The following is a 23,473-nucleotide window of genomic DNA, read 5'->3' as shown; positions in this document are numbered from 1 at the left end:
CATATTTATACTCTGTTTGCACCGAATTAGTGTCATTTTTTTTTACTCTAATTCGGTGCAAAACTAACTCCATATTTATACTTTGGTGCTAGACCCATCTAACACCAAGGCCCTGATTTAAACTTTTTTTTGCATCGCATTAACGTCATTTTATGACACAAAAGTGGCGCAAACTTACAAAATATTAGCCCTTATTTATACTTTTTGCTGCAAAACTGTACTAACTCAGTTTTGCACCAAAAAGTTTAGCACCGGCTTGCACCATTTCTGTGCACCAGCTGGGCACCATATTTATGGAATGGTGCAAGCCGGTGCAAAGGGTAGGCTAGAGTTTAAAAAAATGACTTTAGTCGGGTGGGGCTGGCAGTATAGAAGAAGAGGGTTTAGCACCAAAAAATGGCTTTAGGCAGGTTAGAGTAAAAAAAAATGACTCTAACCAGATTAGCGTCATTTTATGGTGCTAAACCTACCATGCCACATGACTCCTGCCTTAGAAAAGGCAGGAGTCATGCCCACCACCCCAGTTGCCAGCACAGAGGACAGGGGTCCCCTGGGCATGGCCATTGCACCCGGTGCCATGTATGGGGACCCATTTCAGGGCCCCCTATGGCACTTTCAAAAATAAAATGCACTTACCTGTACTTACCTGGGATGGGGTCCCCCATCCTCGCAGTCCCTCTAGTGTGGGTGGGGGTGCCCCTAGGGCCTATGGAGGGCACCTCTGGGCTTATTCCATGGTGTTCCACCATGGAAATAGGGCCACAGGTCCACTAACACCTGCCCTGACCCAGGTCTTAAAAAATGGGGCAAAGCAAGCTTTGCCCCATTTTTTGACCCCTCCTCCATCCCTTGCACCATTTTTACATGGGAGTATAAATATGGTGTTAAGGCCATAGAGTCATTTTTTTGCACGGGAACGCCTACCTTGCATCTCATTAAGGCAAGATAGGTTTCCACTTCCAAAAAATGACTTTAACTCCATAAATTTGGTGCTAGACGGGTCTAGCACCAAAGTATAAATATGGAGTTAGTTTTGCACTGAATTAGAGTAAAAAAATAATGACTCTGATTCAGTGCAAACAGAGTATAAATATGCCCCTTAGCGTCAAAAAATGATGTTAATCTGGTCAGAATCATTTATTTTGACTCAAAACTGCCTAACGTCATTTTTTTTTAAGCTAGCCTACCCTTTGCACCGGCTTGCACCATTCCATAAATATGGTGCCCAGCTGGTGCTAAAAAATGGTGCAAGCCGGTGCAAAACTTTTTGGGGCAAAACTGCCTTAGTGCAGTTTTGCACCAAAAAGTATAAATAAGGCCCTAAGTTTGTTGCAGTGGTTTTGGGTACATTACACCGTGGAGCATTCTCGGCTGGGACGCTATCTCCAATTCCTACTCAATATGCGTATTATTTGGTCCCAGTCATGGTCGGGCGGTGCATGTTCCCACATCCTGTGACCTAGATGTTTGCTAACCTCACGAGAGGACAAAACCTCTTGGTGTGAACACAGTCCTAGATAAGGTACCACTTACTGCCCAACCAATGTCCCCTCAATCAAAAGTTCCATCTCAACGATTTTTGTTGCCCTGGGCAAGACATTCTTCGGGGCTTTTTGTTTAGAACTGCTGTAAACATATTATGCCTTTAACCTAATTCAAGCCATCTTGCTGCCAAATAATATTGTATTATAAAATACATTTCCAGAAGTGAGGAAAAGCCAAACGCTCAAGCTGCACGTGTCTGACAGCCATACAGCACTAAAGGAAAGTTTGGGCAAGCATTGTTAAAGCCATTTGTTTTTGTTTTTTTAATCTGTTTTTTTTGTCTTTCTACAAAAGTATTTGGCATGGAATCCTGTATTGTACAGCATGTTCCTACGTTTGTAGAAAATACGCCGTAAGCACAACTTCCTGGATGTTTAATAGACTAGTACATAGTATTAAAAACATATGCACGTAGCATGTACTCATATTTGAATAGGGTTGTTACCAACATTCGATAAATAATCCTATAGATCCCCAATGGATTGGTGCTTCTTCTACTCAGACTATTTTCAGCACATGTGATAGAATTCCTCCTGCACACACTTGCAACAGCACAAACCGATTCAGTGCTTATGATTCTGTGCAAACTTCACCAGTCTCGCTTCTCACACACAACCAGACAGGAAATGGCAAAAATACTAAGGAAGAAGGAAACACCATGAGTCGCTTTTGGAAAGGCTAAGGCTTTCCTTCTGGTGTCTTTTAGGAGCCTGTGGTATGGGCTGAGGGAAATTTTGGGTGGTGCGCCATTTCCTTTCTTGTTGCATGAAGTTGCGTTTGGTGGATCTTAGTTCCAGGGTGTTCTGTGGAGAAGGTCTGGCTCCACCAGCATGCCTGTTGCCAAGATTGTAGCTGAACATTTAGCTAGTTTCAGAGATTTGTCTTGAATGGTGAAGCAGCCCAATGGACTGGAAGTCGGTGATGGGGCAGGCATTGGACCTTTGATAGGAAAAAGTGATGAACCTAGTTACATTGTCATTGTGGGCATACACGTTTTAGGGCATCTCTGTATAATGGTAATCTTGACATCTGTGTGTGAAGGTTTGAGGTGGACAGGGCTGGGTTGATTTGCCATAGTGTTCTTAATTGGAATGTGTCAGCAGAGCTAATGTGTCTGGTTGCGTGCATAGCTAGGAGCGCTGACAGGTCCATTCACAAATGTTGATAATAATACGTTTATAGTACTTTAGTGCAGTCAAAACATTCTGGGGGTCATTATGACCTCGGCGGTCTTTTCAATAGACCGCCGAGGGACCGCCGTACGGAAGACCGCCAGTGCTGGCGGTCTTCTGCATGGGCCATTCTGACTGTTGGCAGCACTCCGCCCGTTTCCGGACGAAGAGCCGCCAACAGCCATACTGGCGGCAGGCGGGGAAGTGGAGGTAGCTCCACCTCCACCGCCACGCCAACAGAACACCGCCCAGTGAATCACGACCTGTGATTCGCTGTGGCGGTGTTCTGTTGGCGTGTCGGTGTCGGCAGAGCTGCCCGTTCCCTCCCGGAGGATCACCAGGAACAGGTAAGGTGATCGTCCGCTAGGGAAGGGGGGCAGGGGGGTGTTGTGAGTTGTGTGCGTGCATGGGGGTGTGCGTATGTGTATATTGAGGGGGCATGTGAATGCGTGCATGAATGCAGGGGTGTGTGTGTATGTGCATGAATGCGTGCATGAATGCGGGGGGTGTGTGTATGTGCATGAATGCGTGCACGAATGCGGGGGGTGTGTGTATGTGCATGAATGCATGCCTGTATGTGTGTGTATATGTTGGGGATCGGGGTGGGGGACGGGGGTCCTGCAACCTTTTGGGGGTGGCAGGGGTGGTGGGGGGGGGGTAGGGGAGGGAGTCGGGGTGGGGGTTGGGGGTGGGGGAGACCCCTATCAGTGCCAGGGAAGGGATTCCCTGGCACTGATAGTGCTTACCGCCATGGATTGCATGGCGGTCCCCAACCGCATGAAATCCATGGCGGTAAGCCGGGGTCAGGCGGGTTGGAATACTGCCGGCGGTATGTGACATCCGCCGGGCTGGAGACCCGGGTCTCCAGCCCGGCGGTCGTTACCGCCGTGGCAGTCGGAACAGTGAAGCGGCGGCTGGCCATGGCGGTAACCGCCATGGTCAGAATACATGAAAAAAGACCGCCAGCCTGTTGGCGGTCTAACCGCCGCTTCACCGCCGACCGCCAGTGTCAGAATGACCCCCTCTGTCTTTTCTAGGCACTATAAATAGAAGGTGTTACTGTCATCCAAGTACATAATAGTAAATGTATCTACCTCAGAATGATAGAAGTCTGACTCAGTCTTGCTAGGATTCAAACTCATGATCTACACCTCAAAGTAGTTGTCAAAGTTGAATGTCAAATCATTGAGCTATCTGGAAAGGCATGAGAGTTAAGAAAATGGTTGTGGAGAATTTTCCCATTTTCACTGAAGTCCTAAAGACATCTGTGGGTCATACTTTTTGAACCGCTGAAGAGAGCTACTGCACACATTTTAAGGAGACTGGGTGGACATTGCGGCATGGTCTTTACCTGGGCAGAGTCTTGATAAGGAGCCTTGTTACCAATGTCTTAGAATCACTGAGACCATTTTGTATGCATGGTTACAGGAATCCTGATCACAGCTTTATCACTGTATCAAGACCAATAAGAATGGGATATCACAAAAAGATAGCCCCATGTTCTTTCATAGAGTCAAATGCTTGAACATTCCTCATTGTTAGACTGGAAATCCTCAATAGACAATGATATTAGAGCAGTGTGTAGTAAAACTTTAAATAGCATTGAAAACTGCCATAGGCTGTGTGTAGCGCATCTACCTCAGTTTAAGACTCAAATATGGCCAATCAGGTGAATAGATAGTGAATTCAGTTAGTAGATTTTTACTCCACTAGGTGAAAATGCTTCGGATACACCCCCTCTCTAGACCCCCACCTTGTCTGTACGGGCACACAAACACACTCTAGCATACACAAACATACAAGCACAGCCAAATTAACAAGTTATTTATTTAACACACATGAAAAACACTCTTAACCGAGACTGTTAGGAATGATATATTTGGAAATGTACATGTAGACTTCATAGCTCCTTGCAAGTAAATATCCTCAACATGTGGGACAACCATACCCCAAGGCCAGTGGGTTTGCCTCCCCATCAGCACTTCTGGAGGCCAATACCCCATACTACCAACTATAACAACCCCCTCAAATTTATCACTGTGAGCTGCAGTGCTTGGAACTGTGTAACCCTTTTATCGAGGGCCCTTTCCTCTGATATTAAAGTGCTGTTAGTACTTGAACTTTCCACCGAACTAAATTGAACTGAATGGATAGTATTGCAATATCACCTGAGGAGATAATAATTTATTAATAAAAATGAGTGTAAAATGCTGATTGTATTCGGTATCTTACTGTGATTTTTCACAAGAAAATTATTGCTTTCCAAACAGGAATCCAAGATGGCGGCCGGATTTCCCGGCTGATCGCCACTACCGCTCTAGGCCATCTCCAGATCACACGCGGCTCCCATTCACCCGCGAAAGCCGCGGATGCCGCGGACGCTGTGTGCCTGCAGCACGGACCGCTGCGGGCGCTTCACGGCTTTCTGGAGGCCCCCGCTAGGATCCGGGCCGCGTCGGCAAGCACCGGAGGGCCCCGCAAGAAGATGCGAGCGCGGCGCTCGCCCTAGACCTGCGCTCCTGTTCCTCTTGACCGAGCGCGACCCCCGCCGTTTCTTGGCAACATTGGCTGGCTTGTGGGGTGTGTGGGATGCCCTGATGGCGCCGAAGTTAAACAGGACCCCTCTCTCCTTACGGGCACGGCAGAACCAAGATCCAGGAGGAACCAGAAAGGACAAAAAGCTACCGGTCCCCGGATTGAAGGAGCACAGCAATCCTCAAGTGAAAGGGGGCCTGCATAAAATAACCGACATGGAAAAAGACACCAGGTACTCTGTTCCAACAATGTTTACTAGCGTGATGCGGCTTAAGCAAAGGTCCACGGAAAAGGCAGTATGTGATTTGCAATCTAACATGCCAGGAGTCAATGATGAGCAGATACCTGTTGCATCTACATTTCTTGAAGTACTCACTCCTATATGCAATGCAGGGGGGAGGGAGCCACCCAGTCGAGAGACCGATAGTACAAGTCCAGGAAAGAGCGGGGAGGTGGTGGCCCCCCCACCAATGGGGTGTGAGAAATTATCTGAGCAGGAACCCAAAGATTCAAATCAGGGGCCTCAGGAATCTAATCCAGAGAAATGTGAAATACAACCTTGTACGTTAAGCTGCAACTTAAACTCGCAACAAGCTGAGGGTATGGCCAAGTCCCCAACGACATATGAGACTACCCCACCAGCTCCAGTCCTGAGGGGGAAAGAGGCGAAATCAGTAAACATTGATCAGGGGCCATTAGATACAGCAGAAAACTTTTTTTCTCTCTCCGATCAGTCTAGAGACTCAGACTTAGACGAAGAAATCCCTTTAACAGACTCAGATATTGAGAGTAGCTCTGCAGCAAGTATCTGGGTATCCAACTACTCAACATGTAGAAGAAAATCAGTCGAGCAAACTGATGTTAGGAGTAGTTCAGGGGCCAAGCTTAGGAGACACCCGCTTAAGCCTCAAGAGGAGGATGGTGAAATGCAGTGGGACTATACGGCCACCCAACAGGCCTTTTCGAAAAGTGATTCGGCCTGCAGTACTCTAGTGCCCCCTTCCATGGGTGGCCCTGCAGAGCCTCCCTCGTTGGATCTTATCTACAGGACAATGGTTCAGAATCATGAACAGGCACAGAGGGAGAGCAGGAAAATGAAAGCAGCAAACAGACAGTTACAATTATCCATTAAAAAAGTGGGCAAATCTTGCCAGGACATTGGTGCACGCATCGCCACCATGGAGACTCGAACTGAGGAGCTGGAAATCGAAGTTAAAGCAGCAACAGCACAGACGACGAAACAAGGACTGCAGATCTCGGATATTCAATGGAAACTGGAAGATGCGGAAAACCGCCAGCGGCGGAATAACTTGAGGATTTTGGGTATAGCAGAGGACCTTGAGGGGCAGGATACTAGGGCCTACATAGCTTTACTTTTTAAGAAAGCATTCCCAGACCTGATTGGGTGGGATTGGGAAAAGGAGATTCAGAGAGCACACCGTTTTCCGTTAATGAGGAAAAAACAAGCCTTGACCTCTGCCGGTAGAGACCAGAGCTATCCACGGGCTATTATAGTGTATTTTGGTAATTTTTTATTGAGACAGGCTGTGTTTGAAAAAGCTCGCCCCAATTCAAAGGTGATGGTGGAAGGTGTATCATTTTTTAGTAGGCCAGACTTTGCACATGCCACTGTAGAGAGACGGTGGCGACTCAGGCAGATGATTGCTCAATTCCAAGAGTTGGGGGGCGGAAGCCTACTTGTTAAGCCCTGCACGTCTAAAAGTTGTCTATAAAACAACTATAAGATTTTTTCTCTCAGAAATTAAGGCAGGGGAATATGTACAGCAACTGAAAACTGGTCAAGTGCAGGGGGTACGGAAGAAAGGGGGGGAGGGTTTGCCGTAAATAGCCGTTTATATGTAAATGTATGTGATACTGTTTGGGGGTAGGTAAACTCCCCCCTCACTCCGCTCTCTACTCTCCCATTTTTTTTTTCTTTTCATGTATCTCTTTTTGGCCTTTTTTTTTTCTTTGAATTGTTTATTGGTCAAGGGTTTCGATCGGGAGGGTGAAGAAGAGGGGCCGCGGGTAAGGATTGGTAATAGATGTGTGAAGTTTTGTTTTTTTACGTATGGGTGGGCTAACGGGAGCGGGACTGGCAAATACCATCTTACAGGCTCAGGAGCCTGGCGATTCCATTTGTAGGGGTAAGGGTTGGGGGGTGGGTTAAAAGAGGGTGGAGGGGTCACAGGGACAAAAAGGATAATGGGACACACAGCAGGGGGAGTGGGGATGGTTCTCATCAGTGGAAAAAGGGACAGGGTGTGAAAGCAGCAAATTTGAATGGGGCATACAGGGGAGCCAGAAGGACCAACATCCATGAAAATGGGACAGTTAAGTGAAATACGTATTGCCACAGTGAATGTTTGTGGGCTAAATAATAACAAAAAACGGCAGCTTGTAGGAGAGGTTTTCAAGTCCTGGAATGTCGATATTATTTGTATGCAGGAAACACATATCCCAGTTACACAAAAGCAACTAATGGAGTTTTATGGCTGGAAGCTAGCGGTTTTTACACGAAAACACACATCCACTAGAGGGGTCGCGATATTAACTCGGATCAGTACTTTGGTTATACATAAACAATTTGCTGATAAACTTGGCAGGCTGGTTCTGTTGAAATGTTCGGCTAAGGGGCTAAGGTTTACTCTATGTTCTATTTATGGATCCAACACAGATGATCCAGAGATACTGGATTGGCTTAATTTAGAACTTGCGACCTGGGCAACACCTATCATAATGTGTGGAGATTTCAATATACATTTAGATAATAAAGAACCCATTCAGGAACAAACACTCTACCTGGGTAGAAAGAATAAAGTTTTTAGGGCACTTCAATCATTGGCCATTAATCATGGCTTGATCGACGTCTGGCAGCTGTGTTGCCCGCAGGACTCAGGGTTCACTTTTTTCTCTGCCCCGCATAAGAAATTAGTCAGGTTAGACTACTTTTTTGTGACAGCCTTTCTACAAAACCAAATAAGGATCAACAGACTTCCTAGAATCATATCAGACCACAACCCATTGGTTTTGGCTTTAGAGATTGGGAGAAAGGGCCCACAGCCTAGATCTTGGACATTTGATAGGGCACTGTTAGCCGATCCAGGGTATATCCAAAAAATGAAGGAATGGATCCCGGAATTCTTTAAGATAAATCAGGACTCTGCTTCTTGCCAGACAGTTTGGGATACATTCAAAGCTGCTGTCAGAGGAGAAACCCTGAGCTATGGGTTAAGAAAGGAGAAAATATGCATGGATCAGTTAAAATTAGTTCAGAGAAAGCTGGTTAAAGCCTAGCAGCGACTAGGGGAAGTGATCCGCAGCGGAGTAGAGATCGCAGACATTCTGTGTGAGGTGAATATCATTAAGGCAGAAGCCACTAAGATTTTTATGGATAAGGCTGCTGCAATTTTTTTTGTATATCGCCAGAAATGCTATGAGTATAGCGGGAAAGTGGGCCAACAGCTGGCCTTAAGGATAAGACAAAAGCAGGTATTTGGGAGCATTAAAAGTTTAGTGAATGAAGAGGGGCGGATGGTACACAACGGTCCAGAGATTATGGAAGTTTTTAGACGATTCTATCAAAAATGATATACCCAGGAAGAACAGCCCCAAGAAGAGGAAGGGATCGATGCTACGGGCAATGAGATATCAGATCAGTTAAGAGAGGAAGATAAGGCAGCTTTAGAAGCACCTATGACCTTGGAAGAATTGGAGATAGCAACTCGCGCCTTGGCAAGCGGGAAGGTGGCAGGGGGGGATTTAATTCCACTGGAATTCTACAAAGTTTTTTTTGTGGAGATATGTAAACAGTTGCTTAATTTATTTATTGAAGTACAAGCAGGGTCTCCTCAACCGGCCTCCTGGGGGGAGGCTAAGATAGTAGTCTTTTTTAAAAAGGACAAGGAACCCACGCAGCCTGGTTCATATCGCCCAATTTCTCTAATTAACAGCGATGCCAAAATTTATGCTAAAATACTTGCCAGTCGCCTGAGTTTGGTAATCTCAGGTTTAGTATCTCCATGGCAGCATGGCTTCATCCCAGGGAAGAGCACGGCAGATCATATAAGACGAGTCATCACGTTACTTGATGTTAGTGCAACAGCCAAGCTTCCCATGGCAGTAATCTTGCTAGATGCGGAAAAAGTTTTCGATCGAGTTCACTGGCCCTTTTTATGGTCTGTCTTGCGTAAAAATAACACCGGTCCCGGGTTTGTTAAAGCAATTCAACAGCTTTACCACAAACCAACGGCTACGATACAAGTTGCCGGGCTAAAGTCGACCTCAATCAGTATCCAGAGAGGTACGCGACAAGGGTGCCCGTGTTCACCACTGCTTTTTGCGCTATATATTGACCCCTTGATCAGGAGAATGATCAGGAATGATCGGATCATTCCAGTCTCATTGAAAGGAGGGTGTACTAAGATTTTAGCATATGCAGATGATATTGCGGTGGTGACCACGGACCCCAGGACTGCTATATTGGAAATAGAGCAGGAAGCCCTGCAGTTTGGGAAAAGATCTGGCTATTTGCTGAACAAAAGTAAATGCCAAATGTTGGTGAACGACTCAATAGATTTTAAGGATGAGCGGGCGCTGACACAGGTACAATATTTAGGTGTTAAACTCACAGTAAACCTTGACGAAGTCGTGAAAATAAACATGGGCCCAATTTTAACAAAGACTAGGAAAGATCTTGCTCGCATTAACAATCTACATTTGTCACTTATGGGACGTTGCAACGTGATAAAAATGGTCTTTCTACCCAAAATACTCTATCTCTTTAAAACAATCCCCCTAGAGATTGGGCAAGACTGGTTCAAACTAATAGAGGGATTGGTTAATAGTTTCATTTGGTCCTATACAAAGCCGCGCTGGGCTTTCCACTTTATGACTCTTCCTAGAGAGAAAGGGGGGTGGGCACTTCCCAACTTTAAACTTTATTATCTGGCAGCAGTGCTTCAGTATGCACAGACACTTTATGTCACAGATAGATCCGGGCAAGATGCTCTCCCTTCGATATATACCCTGATTTTGGGCAAAGAAGCAGATGCTGTCTTTCTGCGGATTCTGGAACCCAGCTACTATAAAAAGGTTAAATTTAAGGTAATCTATGCTGCATTTAAGGCATGGACCCAGGTTAAGCGCAAGATAGGTATAGGACGAATCTGCTACTACACTCCCTTGTGGATTACTCCCACGTTTCCGGCGATATTTAAAGACCACTATTGTTTGAGGTGGAGTAACTGGGGCATTCATAAAGTCAGGGACCTTTTTCATTCTAGCAGCCACTTCAAATCATTTGAGGGATTGAGTGTGGAATTTGCGCTGGAAAAAACAGACTTTTTAAATTTTTTACAGATTAGAGCTTTTCTACTAACTAGTATGACCCAAGGTTGGCACATAGACAAGATTAAACTAATGGAAGTTTCACGACACCCCACTAGCTGCGGCATTAAAAACCTGTATCCGTTGCTTCTAAATGCTATATTGGACGACCGGGTTTTACTTGTTAAAAAATGGGAAGGACGGGTTGGAGCTAAAGAGATAGAGGTTTGTGAATCTATGGAAATGGCACGGACTGTTTTATTGTCTGCGAGCCCGCAAGCTCAACATTTTATGGTATTGTATAATTTATATTATACACCTGCTAAGATTGCGAGCTGGGGTAAAACGATGGGAATCATGTGTCCACGATGTGGCTGCCCGAATGCAGATCTCTGTCATATGTTTTTTCAATGTGTAAAACTGGAAAGTCTGATTACCGGGATATCCGATATATTGAAGAAAATCTTGAAACAGACTATCTATCTGACACCTCAAATGGTTTTGCTGGGAGTTGATCATGCAGTCTGTAATAGTCGAGATAGATATTTCCTGTTCATAGCAATGTCGGTATTTCGCAGCTGCATAGCATCTCTGTGGCGTGATGTAGATTCCCCACGATTTAATCAATGTTTTTCACGACTTTTATCTATGTATCACTTGGAGAATAGCCTGTATGAACTAAAAGGAGCAGCGGCCGGTAAAAGACTCACTAGAGTTTGGGCACCCTTTTCTGCATGGCTCTCGGGGCCTCGAAAATATGTTAATTAAATAAGTAATCTTATATGAGATCTTTAAAAGCAGAAACTATGACTATTGATTTAGAATAGAATGCATGTTTCCCCTGTATGACAGCATTGATGTACTTACGACTTTTTTATTTATTTTTGTTTCTCTTCTTTTATGTTGCAAACATGTAACCCGCTGTGTGTTCTAAATAAAAAAATAAAATAAAAAAAAAAGACAATTATTGCTTTCCACCTATGATTATTCACTTCAATTAATTCATGTATGCTTTGGACTGACAGAGGGTTAGGCCTTTTAACAAATAATTCTGACGGATACATGGCTTGTTAAGCCAGGCTTTGCTTCCCCCTCAACCTCAGCCACTTAAGGTAAATATATGTGTGTGTCAGGTTAAAATGCTGCCCCTTTCTACCTGACTCTTTCAGGCCTCAGTAACTTGAAGGACAGTCTTACTATTATAGGGCCTGTTTAGAGTGCAGAGTACGGTTTGTACTTCGTCAGGGCTATGGAGTAAAATACTTAATTGTCTTGATAGAGTACCCTTCCTTGGCATTTAAAGAAGCGTGCCTTCCCTTCAGGCATCTCTAGTCGTTGTAAGGAACCGCCATCAATAAGTTAAAAGTTTGATATACTGTACCATCACATTGATGGACATTGGTCAAACTTTTAACGTGTTTTTGTTTTGTTTTTTAAATAAACTCCCAAAGCAGGAGTTTGTTTAAAAAAATAAAAAATGAATGACCTCCACACCATGGGGGTTGCTTCCCATGGTGTGGGGTCATGTACATTTTTTCAGGGTCCCTTACTGTCAGGTTTCACCTGGCAGTGACGGACATTAAAAGCTGGCTGTTTGCCCACTCACGATTAATTGAGTTGGAGGTCGAATTGCCAAAACTCAGTACCTCAGTGAAGGAGCCAGAGTAGGCTATGTCATCTATATGTTGAAGGTCTGCCAATGTGTAAATCATGCTTGTGGACCGAGGGTTTGGTGTAGAGCGTGCTTCTTTGTGACTGTGACGAAGAGCCCTCTCCGCCATACTCTGAATCAAGCTCATAGTCTGTAAGATATCTGTAACTGAAAGAATTACCTTGCTCTCTGAGTGTTTGAGATCTTTGTACACTGAGAAAAAGGCCTGCTACCTAAAACTAGAAGAATCATGTTGCCTTTAGGTGAGCCCAGAATCGAACCGCTTGAAACCTATGTCATCTGAAGGATAGCTATGATGTCTGAATCGGTAAGATTAATTTAACTAGAGTGAGGGCTCTTCTGCTAGCATTCACAATCAGTGTGGGATGTGTAATCTAAAAAATAACGTGATAACTTGAGACCTGTAAGATTTGTACAACCTGAGAGATAGCACTACTGTCTAGGGGCATCCATGGAAGATCAATTTAACCAAATGGATCCCTCTTCTTTCAAAGTTATTTTGCATAAGTCCTTTGTTCTAGAAAATATAATGACAAAATACGTTGATTATTATTATTTCTTGTTTTTTGCTAGGAAAATCCTGAGAATCCACTGTCTTGAGGGTGGACTTTGGGAAGAAGGCAGCTGTGTTCCTGTGGAGTGTGACCCTCCACCGCCTGTCTTTGAGGGGATGTACAACTGCAGCAACGGATTCAAACTGGACAGTCAGTGCACTCTCAGCTGTGGCCGGCACAGACAACAAGTAAGATGACCTATCCTATCCTTTTGTTCATCGCAGTGACCAGTGCCTCCTGAGCTGATTGGCTAAACCCAAATTATGCAGTACAGATTATTAGAATTAGAGTAATTGACCCAAAATATGGTGGAACCTTGCAAATAATTCTCAAGTTAACTATAACAATATTCTCGCTTTGCATACATCCGTAGGACTACAATTCTGCAGACATTTAAGAAACTTTCAGATGATAAAATGATCATATACAGGGAGTGCAGAATTATTAGGCAAATGAGTATTTTGACCACATCATCCTCTTTATGCATGTTGTCTTACTCCAAGCTGTATAGGCTCGAAAGCCTACTACCAATTAAGCATATTAGGTGATGTGCATCTCTGTAATGAGAAGGGGTGTGGTCTAATGACATCAACACCCTATATCAGGTGTGCATAATTATTAGGCAACTTCCTTTCCTTTGGCAAAATGGGTCAAAAGAAGGACTTGACAGGCTCAGAAAAGTCAAAAATAGTGAGATATCTTGCAGAGGGATGCAGCACTCTTAAAATTGCAAAGCTTCTGAAGCGTGATCATCGAACAATCAAGCGTTTCATTCAAAATAGTCAACAGGGTCGCAAGAAGCGTGTGGAAAAACCAAGGCGCAAAATAACTGCCCATGAACTGAGAAAAGTCAAGCGTGCAGCTGCCACGATGCCACTTGCCATCAGTTTGGCCATATTTCAGAGCTGCAACATCACTGGAGTGCCCAAAAGCACAAGGTGTGCAATACTCAGAGACATGGCCAAGGTAAGAAAGGCTGAAAGACGACCACCACTGAACAAGACACACAAGCTGAAACGTCAAGACTGGGCCAAGAAATATCTCAAGACTGATTTTCTAAGGTTTTATGGACTGATGAAATGAGAGTGAGTCTTGATGGGCCAGATGGATGGGCCCGTGGCTGGATTGGTAAAGGGCAGAGAGCTCCAGTCCGACTCAGACGCCAGCAAGGTGGAGGTAGAGTACTGGTTTGGGCTGGTATCATCAAAGATGAGCTTGTGGGGCCTTTTCGGGTTGAGGATGGAGTCAAGCTCAACTCCCAGTCCTACTGCCAGTTCCTGGTAGACACCTTCTTCAAGCAGTGGTACAGGAAGAAGTCTGCATCCTTCAAGAAAAACATGATTTTCATGCAGGACAATGCTCCATCACACGCGTCCAAGTACTCCACAGCGTGGCTGGCAAGAAAGGGTATAAAAGAAGGAAATCTAATGACATGGCCTCCTTGTTCACCTGATCTGAACCCCATTGAGAACCTGTGGTCCATCATCAAATGTGAGATTTACAAGGAGGGAAAACAGTACACCTCTCTGAACAGTGTCTGGGAGGCTGTGGTTGCTGCTGCACGCAATGTTGATGGTGAACAGATCAAAACACTGACAGAATCCATGGATGGCAGGCTTTTGAGTGTCCTTGCAAAGAAAGGTGGCTATATTGGTCACTGATTTGTTTTTGTTTTGTTTTTGAATGTCAGAAATGTATATTTGTGAATGTTGAGATGTTATATTGGTTTCACTGGTAATAATAAATAATTGAAATGGGTATATATTTGTTTTTTGTTATGTTGCCTAATAATTATGCACAGTAATAGTCACCTGCACACACAGATATCCCCCTAACATAGCTAAAACTAAAAACAAACTAAAAACTACTTCCACAAATATTCAGCTTTGATATTAATGAGTTTTTTGGGTTCATTGAGAACATGGTTGTTGTTCAATAATAAAATGAATCCTCAAAAATACAACTTGCCTAATAATTCTGCACTCCCTGTATAACAAACGTCATTCATTAAGACCAGGAAAAGGTGTTTATTTATTGTCAGGGATAAGCTAGAGCCATCTTTTTTGTACCCTTTATGCGAAGGCCTGCCTGGTTTTCTAAGGACCAGGTAAGCATTCACCATCCCCCGTCCTAGTCCTGAAGCACTCTGTCACCATCATAACTGGTAGTGGTATCACTGGTTGCAACTCACTACCACCTCCTATGCCTATCACTCCTCTCTTGGGAGTTCTTGCTGGGTTATTTATGAGTCAATATTGCCATGTTCACCTACATGAAATATGGGCTGACAACCAACTTTTGGCTGTAAGAGGCCATTTGAGTACTGTTCTACAGAGTCTTGGGAGGAAACCACCATAGAATCCGAAACAATGGTTGTGATTGGAGAGTGAACTTCCAGCTCCATCAATATCTAACCACTTGCCTGTTCTTGGCAAGCAATTCAACATGGCCTCCAGTTTTACATTTTATTCTTGATTACTGTTGTGCTTTTTGTTTCTTGACCCTTTTCTCAATTAATTTCTCGTGTTTCTCCCCGATGCATCTGCTGGAGGTCTGCTCCAGACATTCCTTCCCTGTTTTTTTCATCTGCTATTTTCTAATGCTTTTTCTGTCCCTTTCTGATTGGTGTACTGAAACAGAAGAAATACTGACAGGGGACATGCATGCATAGGTGAACCCAACATGTTTCCAGTAAGATATTTCCTTTGCAGGCTCCCATTCTTTGCACGAAAGATGGCACATGGACAGAAGAATTTAAGCTGTGTGAAGACCTCCAGGGAGAGTGCCCGCCTCCACCGTCAGACCTGAACCTAGTGGAGTACACATGCGATGAGGGCTATGGCATAGGTACAGTATTAAGGATTTGATCTGTAATTATGATACCATAGGATGGGAACTTCCATCCAGAATATTCACCTGGTACATGTAATGTCCTGACACACCCACTCCAGGAACAGGCATTCTGATAACACATAAGAGTGCATGGAGCTATAATTCTGTATCATATCCTGACTGTAACAGACACAGCCCGGGAACAGAAATTTCACCTGGCAAATACACCCCTTTGACACTCTCATTCCAAGCATATACTGTCTCCTAATATCATAGACTATATAAACGTTTGTAGCAGACTCACCCCTGGCTTGGAGCTCTACCTGGAATATAGAGCTCTTTGGCAAACTATTCCTGGTAGATGTATGTCCCCAGAAAAAAGCATATTCTTGGGCCAGGCACTCTCCTGGCACAGCCTGCAACCTCACGCAGTGAAGATACATGGTTGTTAAAGACTTTCACCTCGTTCCTACAGCTGAAACTCAAGATTCTGAGCATATTAACTGGCTGTAGCTGAAGTGGCATCTACCCCTGTTGACAGGACACCTTGGCTCCTGGGTAACCCCTTCTTCAGATTCTAAACCCTGTCTTTTACTTTCACTAGGGTCCATCTGTTCCCCGTCATGCCTCATCCCCCCAAGTGATGTCGTAGTGCTACCTAAGAACATCACAGCAGACACGATGGAGCACTGGATGAAACCAGCAGGAGTAGAGGTGAGGAGTAATACTGCAGGCATGTTAAGATGTCCACCAGGTTGGAATTCAATGTAGGATAATAGGACAGAGATTTGCCATATACAAAGCACACCATGAAGTAAGTTAGGACAGGAATTTGCTGTATGTGATGCATTCCAGGGAAATAATTTGATATACATGAAACACTCCAGGTTGTAACCTGAGAATTTATGATGGTCTAGAGTTTGTATGATGTAGATGTGGTCGAAGGAAGTAGATGGCATGAAGGGTAAGCAGTGTGCTAAGCTGTAGAAGATGCAAGGTTTAGACAGTGATGTAGGAAATGGTTGGTTTTGGGTGTAAAAGTTTGAGTAGGTGATATTTTTGTAATGTATGGGTCTAGCGTGCAAGAGCTGGGTTGAGGTCTTTGTGGTGGCGTGGCGTATTAGGGTGTGTTGTAGCTGTAAGGTGGTTTGGTATGTGAAGGGTGTAGGTGGTTTTAATGGGGGGTGGAGGCCATAGGATGCCAATTGCTATTTAGGGTGTGAATGGCTGTTTATATTGTGGTGTGAGATAAAGATGACAGAGATGGTAATGGTGGAAGTGATGACCTGTGGTAGTAAAGGGAGGAAGCAGCAAACATCTGAGGGTAATGGGTACAGAACATGTTGCTCCTGGTCCCACTAGAGACTTGATTTTCCCGCCTTATGTAATCTCGAGGGCATCGCATAAGCTGGGGGAAGCAGTAGGATCGAAAGTAAATAATGCCACTGTCTTTGGCTGCCATGAAGCACGCAAAAGCTTTAGAGACAGAAAAAGAAGATATAACAGCTGAGTGGACAGGAGGTGCTAAAGGGTGTAAAGTATAGTTGATAGGGTGTAGATTATGATGTAGATAGTAGGAGTTGATGAAGAATGTAAAGTGCAATTGATGCATCTGGTGAAGGATGTGAGTGCTATATCCTGTCCACGGCCGTGAATATGTGGTGTATGGTGTAGGTGTATTGCAGGATAAAGGGTGTAAGGTATAAAGTGTAGCTGGTGCAATATATAATTGATTCTGGGGTTAGGTGGTTCAGGTGGTGAAGTGCGAATATGGCTGTTGTATAGGTGCAAGATGTGTGTGGAGCATGAGGTGGTAGTTTAGTGTCTAGATTATAGTGTAAGGTTCAAATTTTAATGTAGGTGGAAGTAGGGTAACTTGGCAATGTTATGTAGGATATGGCTGGGGTGGTGATGTAGGTGTAGTGTGCAAAGTGTGGCTGGTGGTCAGGGCAAGTGAACGTCAGGAAGCAACATTTCCTCAGGAGCAGAGGGGGTGAAGTGCTACTGCCTACTCGTGGTGCCTCTCAGACATCATGTCCTGGCACATTCAATGAGGAAGAAGCAGGAGGTGGTCAGGGGGATAGAGGGGTTGGTGCTGGGAAAAGTAGTGACCTGGGAATAAAGGCAACAGCTGTGGGGAGGTGTAGATAGTGAAGAGCTTGGAGTGTGGGTTGAGGGACAGATGGGTCTGTGAATCTCATCGGTGTTGCTTTCAACAATCTTGAAGCTATAAGGCTCTTTCCACCCCAATTTAGCCAGAACACCTCAACACACCAAACCAACTACACAGAACTGGAGAACTTAATATTACACCATGACATAGTAAATAGAAAACATTACACTACAGCACAACACATCCTACAAAACACCTTACCATACCATACAAAATCACTGCCCTGGCACCATCCCTATCCACATCTCAAAACACTATACAATAAAACAGTTTGCCAAAGGATATCTGGAAGACTAGGCAATACCATGCAACACCAGCCACACACCTCCCACGCTCCAAATACCACTGCAAAATATTAAACAACACCTGTCACCTTCCAGCCTCACCATACTACTCTCCAAACAGTTAACATATGTGCCACACATCCACTGAGCATACCACAGGTTCCAAATGTCATCCATCCATGTGACATCACAGCACATCTCATCGCACTTCCCCACATAACATTACACCATACCACCATATCACACCATAGTGAACTATATTACACCATAAGCATAACTCACAATACAACACACTCCACCTACAGTGTCATTTCACATAGTACCTTACCATACCGTCCAGCAGCACTATACCACCCAATAGTAAACCCTGACATGTCTTTTTAAATGTAACCGTAACATGTTATCTATGCTGCATGATTTAGTGGAGAACTACACTTCAGTAGCCCCATTACACCACACCATATCATGTTACTCCATACCTTACTACACATCTCTGCATTATACTATCCACTTCTGTATTATAAGTACTACAGCATACCATGATACATCACCTTTCACCATGTCACCATTGTACAGTACACCAACTTCTACGACACTGCACCATACCACAGCACCCAACACTATAGAATGTAACAATACCACATTACACACCATTATTTTGAATCAGACAACACTGCTTAACACTACCAAACATCATGCACACACAGCAATCATCATCATTGCATTGAACTAGCCAGTTCTGCATTACAAGTACTACAGCGCACCATGATACATCACCTTTCACCATGTCACCGTTGTACAGTACACCAGCTTCTACCACACTCCACCATACCACAGCACTCAACACCATAGAATGTAACAATACCAAATTACACACCGTTATTGTGAATCAGACAACACTGCTTAACACTACCAAACATCACACACACACACCAATCATCATCATTCAGCATCGCACTATGAGACACCCTAGCACACCTTACCAATACATCACATTGATAATACATTGATTGTACAACAATACATCATGGAATGTAATAGGATACTAACTTACACAACACTGTATAACCACACATCACACCATTATTACTGTGCTGCACCACGCAACTGCACAACACATTTCACTTACACATTAGAGGAACATGCAGACATGCAACTCTACCCAACAACAATTTACTCTACCCAAAGGCACTGACACCACTCAATAGAAACCACACATCATGTTGTGACATTGCTTCACGTGTACTCATGCCACCTCATTACAGACAACACCACACAGTTCAGTATCATAAACATCTTGCTAGACTGCAAAACATCTCATTACATCACACCTCACACCATACCTTGTAACTATATATGCCACCACATGCTGCCATGTAATTAGCCACCACATTACATCATGCCTCACCACCAACACAGTGCAACTCAAACCACACCAGATGATTCTGCACCCTACTACACCTTACCATATTGTACTTAAGACACTTTAACACCATGTGCAACACCACTCAAAAACACATCACAGGATACTACACTTTAAAAGCCAGTGAGTAATAGTTACTTTAGGGCGCGAGTTATAGTTACTTAAAATAACTGTAACTATAACTGCTGAATTTCTATGATTTTGTGTGAGTAAATTCAGAACCCTAACTATAACGTCCCTGTAACCTTTGTTTTTTAAGTGAATATATATATATATATATGCTCAATGGCATGTGTAGCTGCAGATACACATGCGGTGCATATACTTCTGCCATCTAGTGTTGGGCTTGGAGTGTTACCAGTTGTTTTTCTTTGAAGAAGTGTTTTTGAGTCACGGGATCGAGTGACTCCTCCTCTTCGGTTCCATTGCGCATGGGCATCAACTCCATGTTAGATTGTTTTCTTTCCGCCGTCGGGTTCGGACATGTTTCCCTTCGCTCCGATTGTTCGATTCGGAAAACTTTGAAAACGCTTTTGTTTCGTCGTTATTGTATCGATCGGGTTTACATCGTCTATCGACACATCGGTACTGTCGGAAAAGGCATCTCTACTCGCCCTTCGGGGCGCGCGCCCAACTCGGGCCTGGTCGGGCCAACCACGTGGAAGCCTCATGGATCGGACTCCATTCTGATTCTGTCCTCGGTGCCACATGAAATTCCCTTATACAGACCAACACCTCGTCTGTAATCTTTGCCTTTCCTCAGATCATCAGGAAGAAAATTGCGAGGCCTGCCGATCCTTCCGATCTAAAAAAGCACTTCAAGACAGAAGAGCACGAAGGCTCGAGATGGCATCCAAAAGCTCCAAACATCTCAACGTCGAAGAGGAAGAGATCATGCAGACAGCAGTCTCCGTTCGAGGTTGTGACTCCGACCAGGAATCCAAGGAAGGCAGACCAGTCACGGCAGGACAACCCGTGAGTACAACCTGCACAAACACAACAGTGCTTTCAACATTGGGGAACACCAAACATACATCTGTTCGCCACAAGCGAATTAGCAAAATGCCAAAACTTCGCATCCAGACACCCACATTCCCTATCCAAGGGCAATGCTCTATGAATCAATTGGTCAGGGATATTTGCTTACGCTTTCCCCCCTCTGTGTCAAAAAACACTCAGTATGATACTCATAGCACCAACGTGGGCCTGTCAACCGTGGTACACAACATTATTAGACCTATCTGTAGTACTACACTCCAAACTCCCAAACAGACCAGACCTGTTGACACAAAATAAAGGGCAGATCAGACACCCAAATCCCAACACACCCAATCTAGCAATTTGGCTCCTGAAGTCATAGAATTTGGGTATCTACAACTACCAACTGAATGTATGGAAGTAATTAAACAAGCAAGAAAACCCACTACCAGGCAGTGCTATGCCAACAAATGGAAAAGATTTGTGCATTACTGTCAATCTAAACAAATTACCCCTCTTTCAGCATTAATACAAGACATTTTATGTTATTTGCTTCATTTGCAGAAAGCAAACTTAGCTTTTCATCCATTAAAATACATTGCACTGCAATTTCCGCGTACTTGCAAAATATACAGCGCAGCTCTTTATTTAGAGTTCCTGTTATCAAAGCCTTCATGGAAGGGTTAAAACGCATTATCCCACCTAGAACACCTCCAGTGCCTTTGTTGAATTTAAACATAGTGCTCACACGACTTATGGGCCCACCATTTGAACCTATGCACTCATGTCAGATTCAATACCTAACATGGAAAGTCGCCTTCCTAGTCGCAATTACTTCATTGCGAAGAGTTAGTGAAATTCAAGCTTTCACAATTCAAGAACCGTTCATACAAGTACACAAACATAAAGTCGTACTACGAACTAATCCTAAATTTCTTCCAAAAGTTGTATCACCTTTTCATATCAATCAAACAGTGGAACTACCAGTCTTCTTCCCACAGCCAGATTATGTGGCAGAAAGAGCCCTGCATACATTAGATATTAAAAGAGCCCTAATGTATTACATAGATAGAACAAAATCATTCAAAAAGTCTAAACAGTTATTTGTGGCTTTCCAAAACCACATACTGGTAACCCCATTTCAAAACAAGGTTTAGCAAGGTGGATAGTAAAATGCATCCAAACATGTTACCTTAAAGCTAAAAGGCAGCTCTTAGTTGCACCTAAAGCACATTCCACAAGGAAAAAAGGGACTACAATGGCTTTCTGGGGAAATATACCAATGGCTGAAATTTGTAAAGCAGCTACTTGGTCAACACCACATACATTTACCAAGCATTACTGTGTAGATGTGTTAGCAATGCAGCAAGCCACAGTAGGCCAAGCTGTACTAAGAACATTATTTCAAACAACTTCAACTCCTACAGGCTAACAGCCGCTTTTATGGGAGGAAAAACTGCTTTGTAGTCTATGCTTATCATGTGTATCTGCAGCTACACATGCCATTGAATGGAAAATGTCACTTACCCAGTGTACATCTGTTCGTGGCATGTTCCGGTGCAGATTCACATGCACCCTCCCACCTCCCCTAGAGCCTGTAGCCATTTAAGTTCAACATTTAATTGTACATATGTATATATATATATATATATATTCCATTTGCATGGACATCTCTTTTCTTTATGCTCTATCACTCCTACCTTATCCTCTGCGGGAAAACAATCTAACATGGAGTCGATGCCCATGGGCAATGGAGCCGAAGAGGAGGAGTCACACGATCCCGTGACTCGAAAACACTTCTTCGAAGAAAAACTACTTGTACCACCCCGAGCCCAACACTAGATGGCCGACGGTATGCATAGCATGTGAATCTGCAGCAGAACATGCTACGAACAGATGTACACTGGGTAAGTGACATTTTCCATATATATATATATATATATTCACACACATATAATAACTGCTAACAATAGGTATAATCCCGCTAAGGGGCAATCTTTAGTATTAATGGACTTCTAGACAATAAAACTCAAACAGAGCCAGTGGGCTGTTGAAAATTGTAAAGTACGCACAATACAATAACTCAGACATATAACATAACTTGGCCCTTATCTGTTCTAACGATGTAGGGATTTCCCCCGAGTAGTGGTAAAGCGGCACTATGTGAGAAGTAATTAGATGAGTATTACACTGAATTAATCAACGCAAAATAGAAAATTGTGCTGAAGGAGTATGGCAAAAGTAAAACCAGAAGCACACAAAAATCAGTTGATTTAAAGTAAACATGCTGCGATATGTAATGTATAGTTCAAGTGACCACAGAGCCTTGTTGTGAAATGGGTCAGACTGCCAAAACAGACCGCAGCTGTAAATGTAGACTAACAGACACTACAAATTAGTGAGTATAGGAGTGATTTAAGTTCACTGGAAACCCCAAATTTGATTCCATGTATAGAAGTTCAACAACATAATCTGAAATGTTATCCCATTATTAGTTAGCTAGAGACCTCAGTGTTACAGAGTGCAAAGGAGATGTACTAACACCATTGTCTGTTACACACTCTACGATCTGAAAAATGAGAGGATTTGTGACCACAAAAAGGCTTTTTAACATGCACAAAAGCCCTTTTATGAGTGAGTAAAGTTTCTGACTCATAAACTGGATTTTGTGACCCTCTTTGAGTCGCAAGTAAGAAGGGGCATGAAAGGACTGTCTCCCTGCTATTTTCAATTTAGAAAGGTAAATATCAGAGTTTGGGGACATCTTCACATTTGGGAATTGTGTCTCATGGTCTCAGTGGAAGTAGGGATCCAGAGGACAACAACCTACTCCCCCAATGTATATCCCCCTTCCAGATGTATATTTCTTGAGTCGATCATGATCCTCACGCAGGGATCTACTCACTAGACACCAGCTAGGGTGGAGTGGCAACCAAGGCATGGGGAAGTGCTCCCACACTCTTAATCGTTTGGTCCC

General features: G+C 43.8%; 1 protein-coding gene across 1 annotated transcript in view; it reads left to right on the top strand.

Moving 5' to 3' along the window:
- Nucleotides 1-23,473, top strand: part of PAPPA2 (pappalysin 2) — a 796,947-nt gene that overhangs the window by 656,606 nt on the left and 116,868 nt on the right. Inside the window, exons 17-19 of the mRNA XM_069231564.1 lie at nucleotides 12,826-12,994; nucleotides 15,518-15,653; nucleotides 16,243-16,352. Of these exons, the coding sequence (XP_069087665.1) occupies nucleotides 12,826-12,994; nucleotides 15,518-15,653; nucleotides 16,243-16,352 (415 nt within the window). The remainder of the gene's footprint in view (nucleotides 1-12,825; nucleotides 12,995-15,517; nucleotides 15,654-16,242; nucleotides 16,353-23,473) is intronic.

Source organism: Pleurodeles waltl, chromosome 4_2 (genome assembly GCF_031143425.1).
Source record: "Pleurodeles waltl isolate 20211129_DDA chromosome 4_2, aPleWal1.hap1.20221129, whole genome shotgun sequence".
In the NCBI taxonomy this organism is placed as follows: domain Eukaryota; kingdom Metazoa; phylum Chordata; class Amphibia; order Caudata; family Salamandridae; genus Pleurodeles; species Pleurodeles waltl.
Note: the sequence above shows the minus strand (reverse complement) of the source record. Positions and strands in the feature narration are given on the sequence as shown.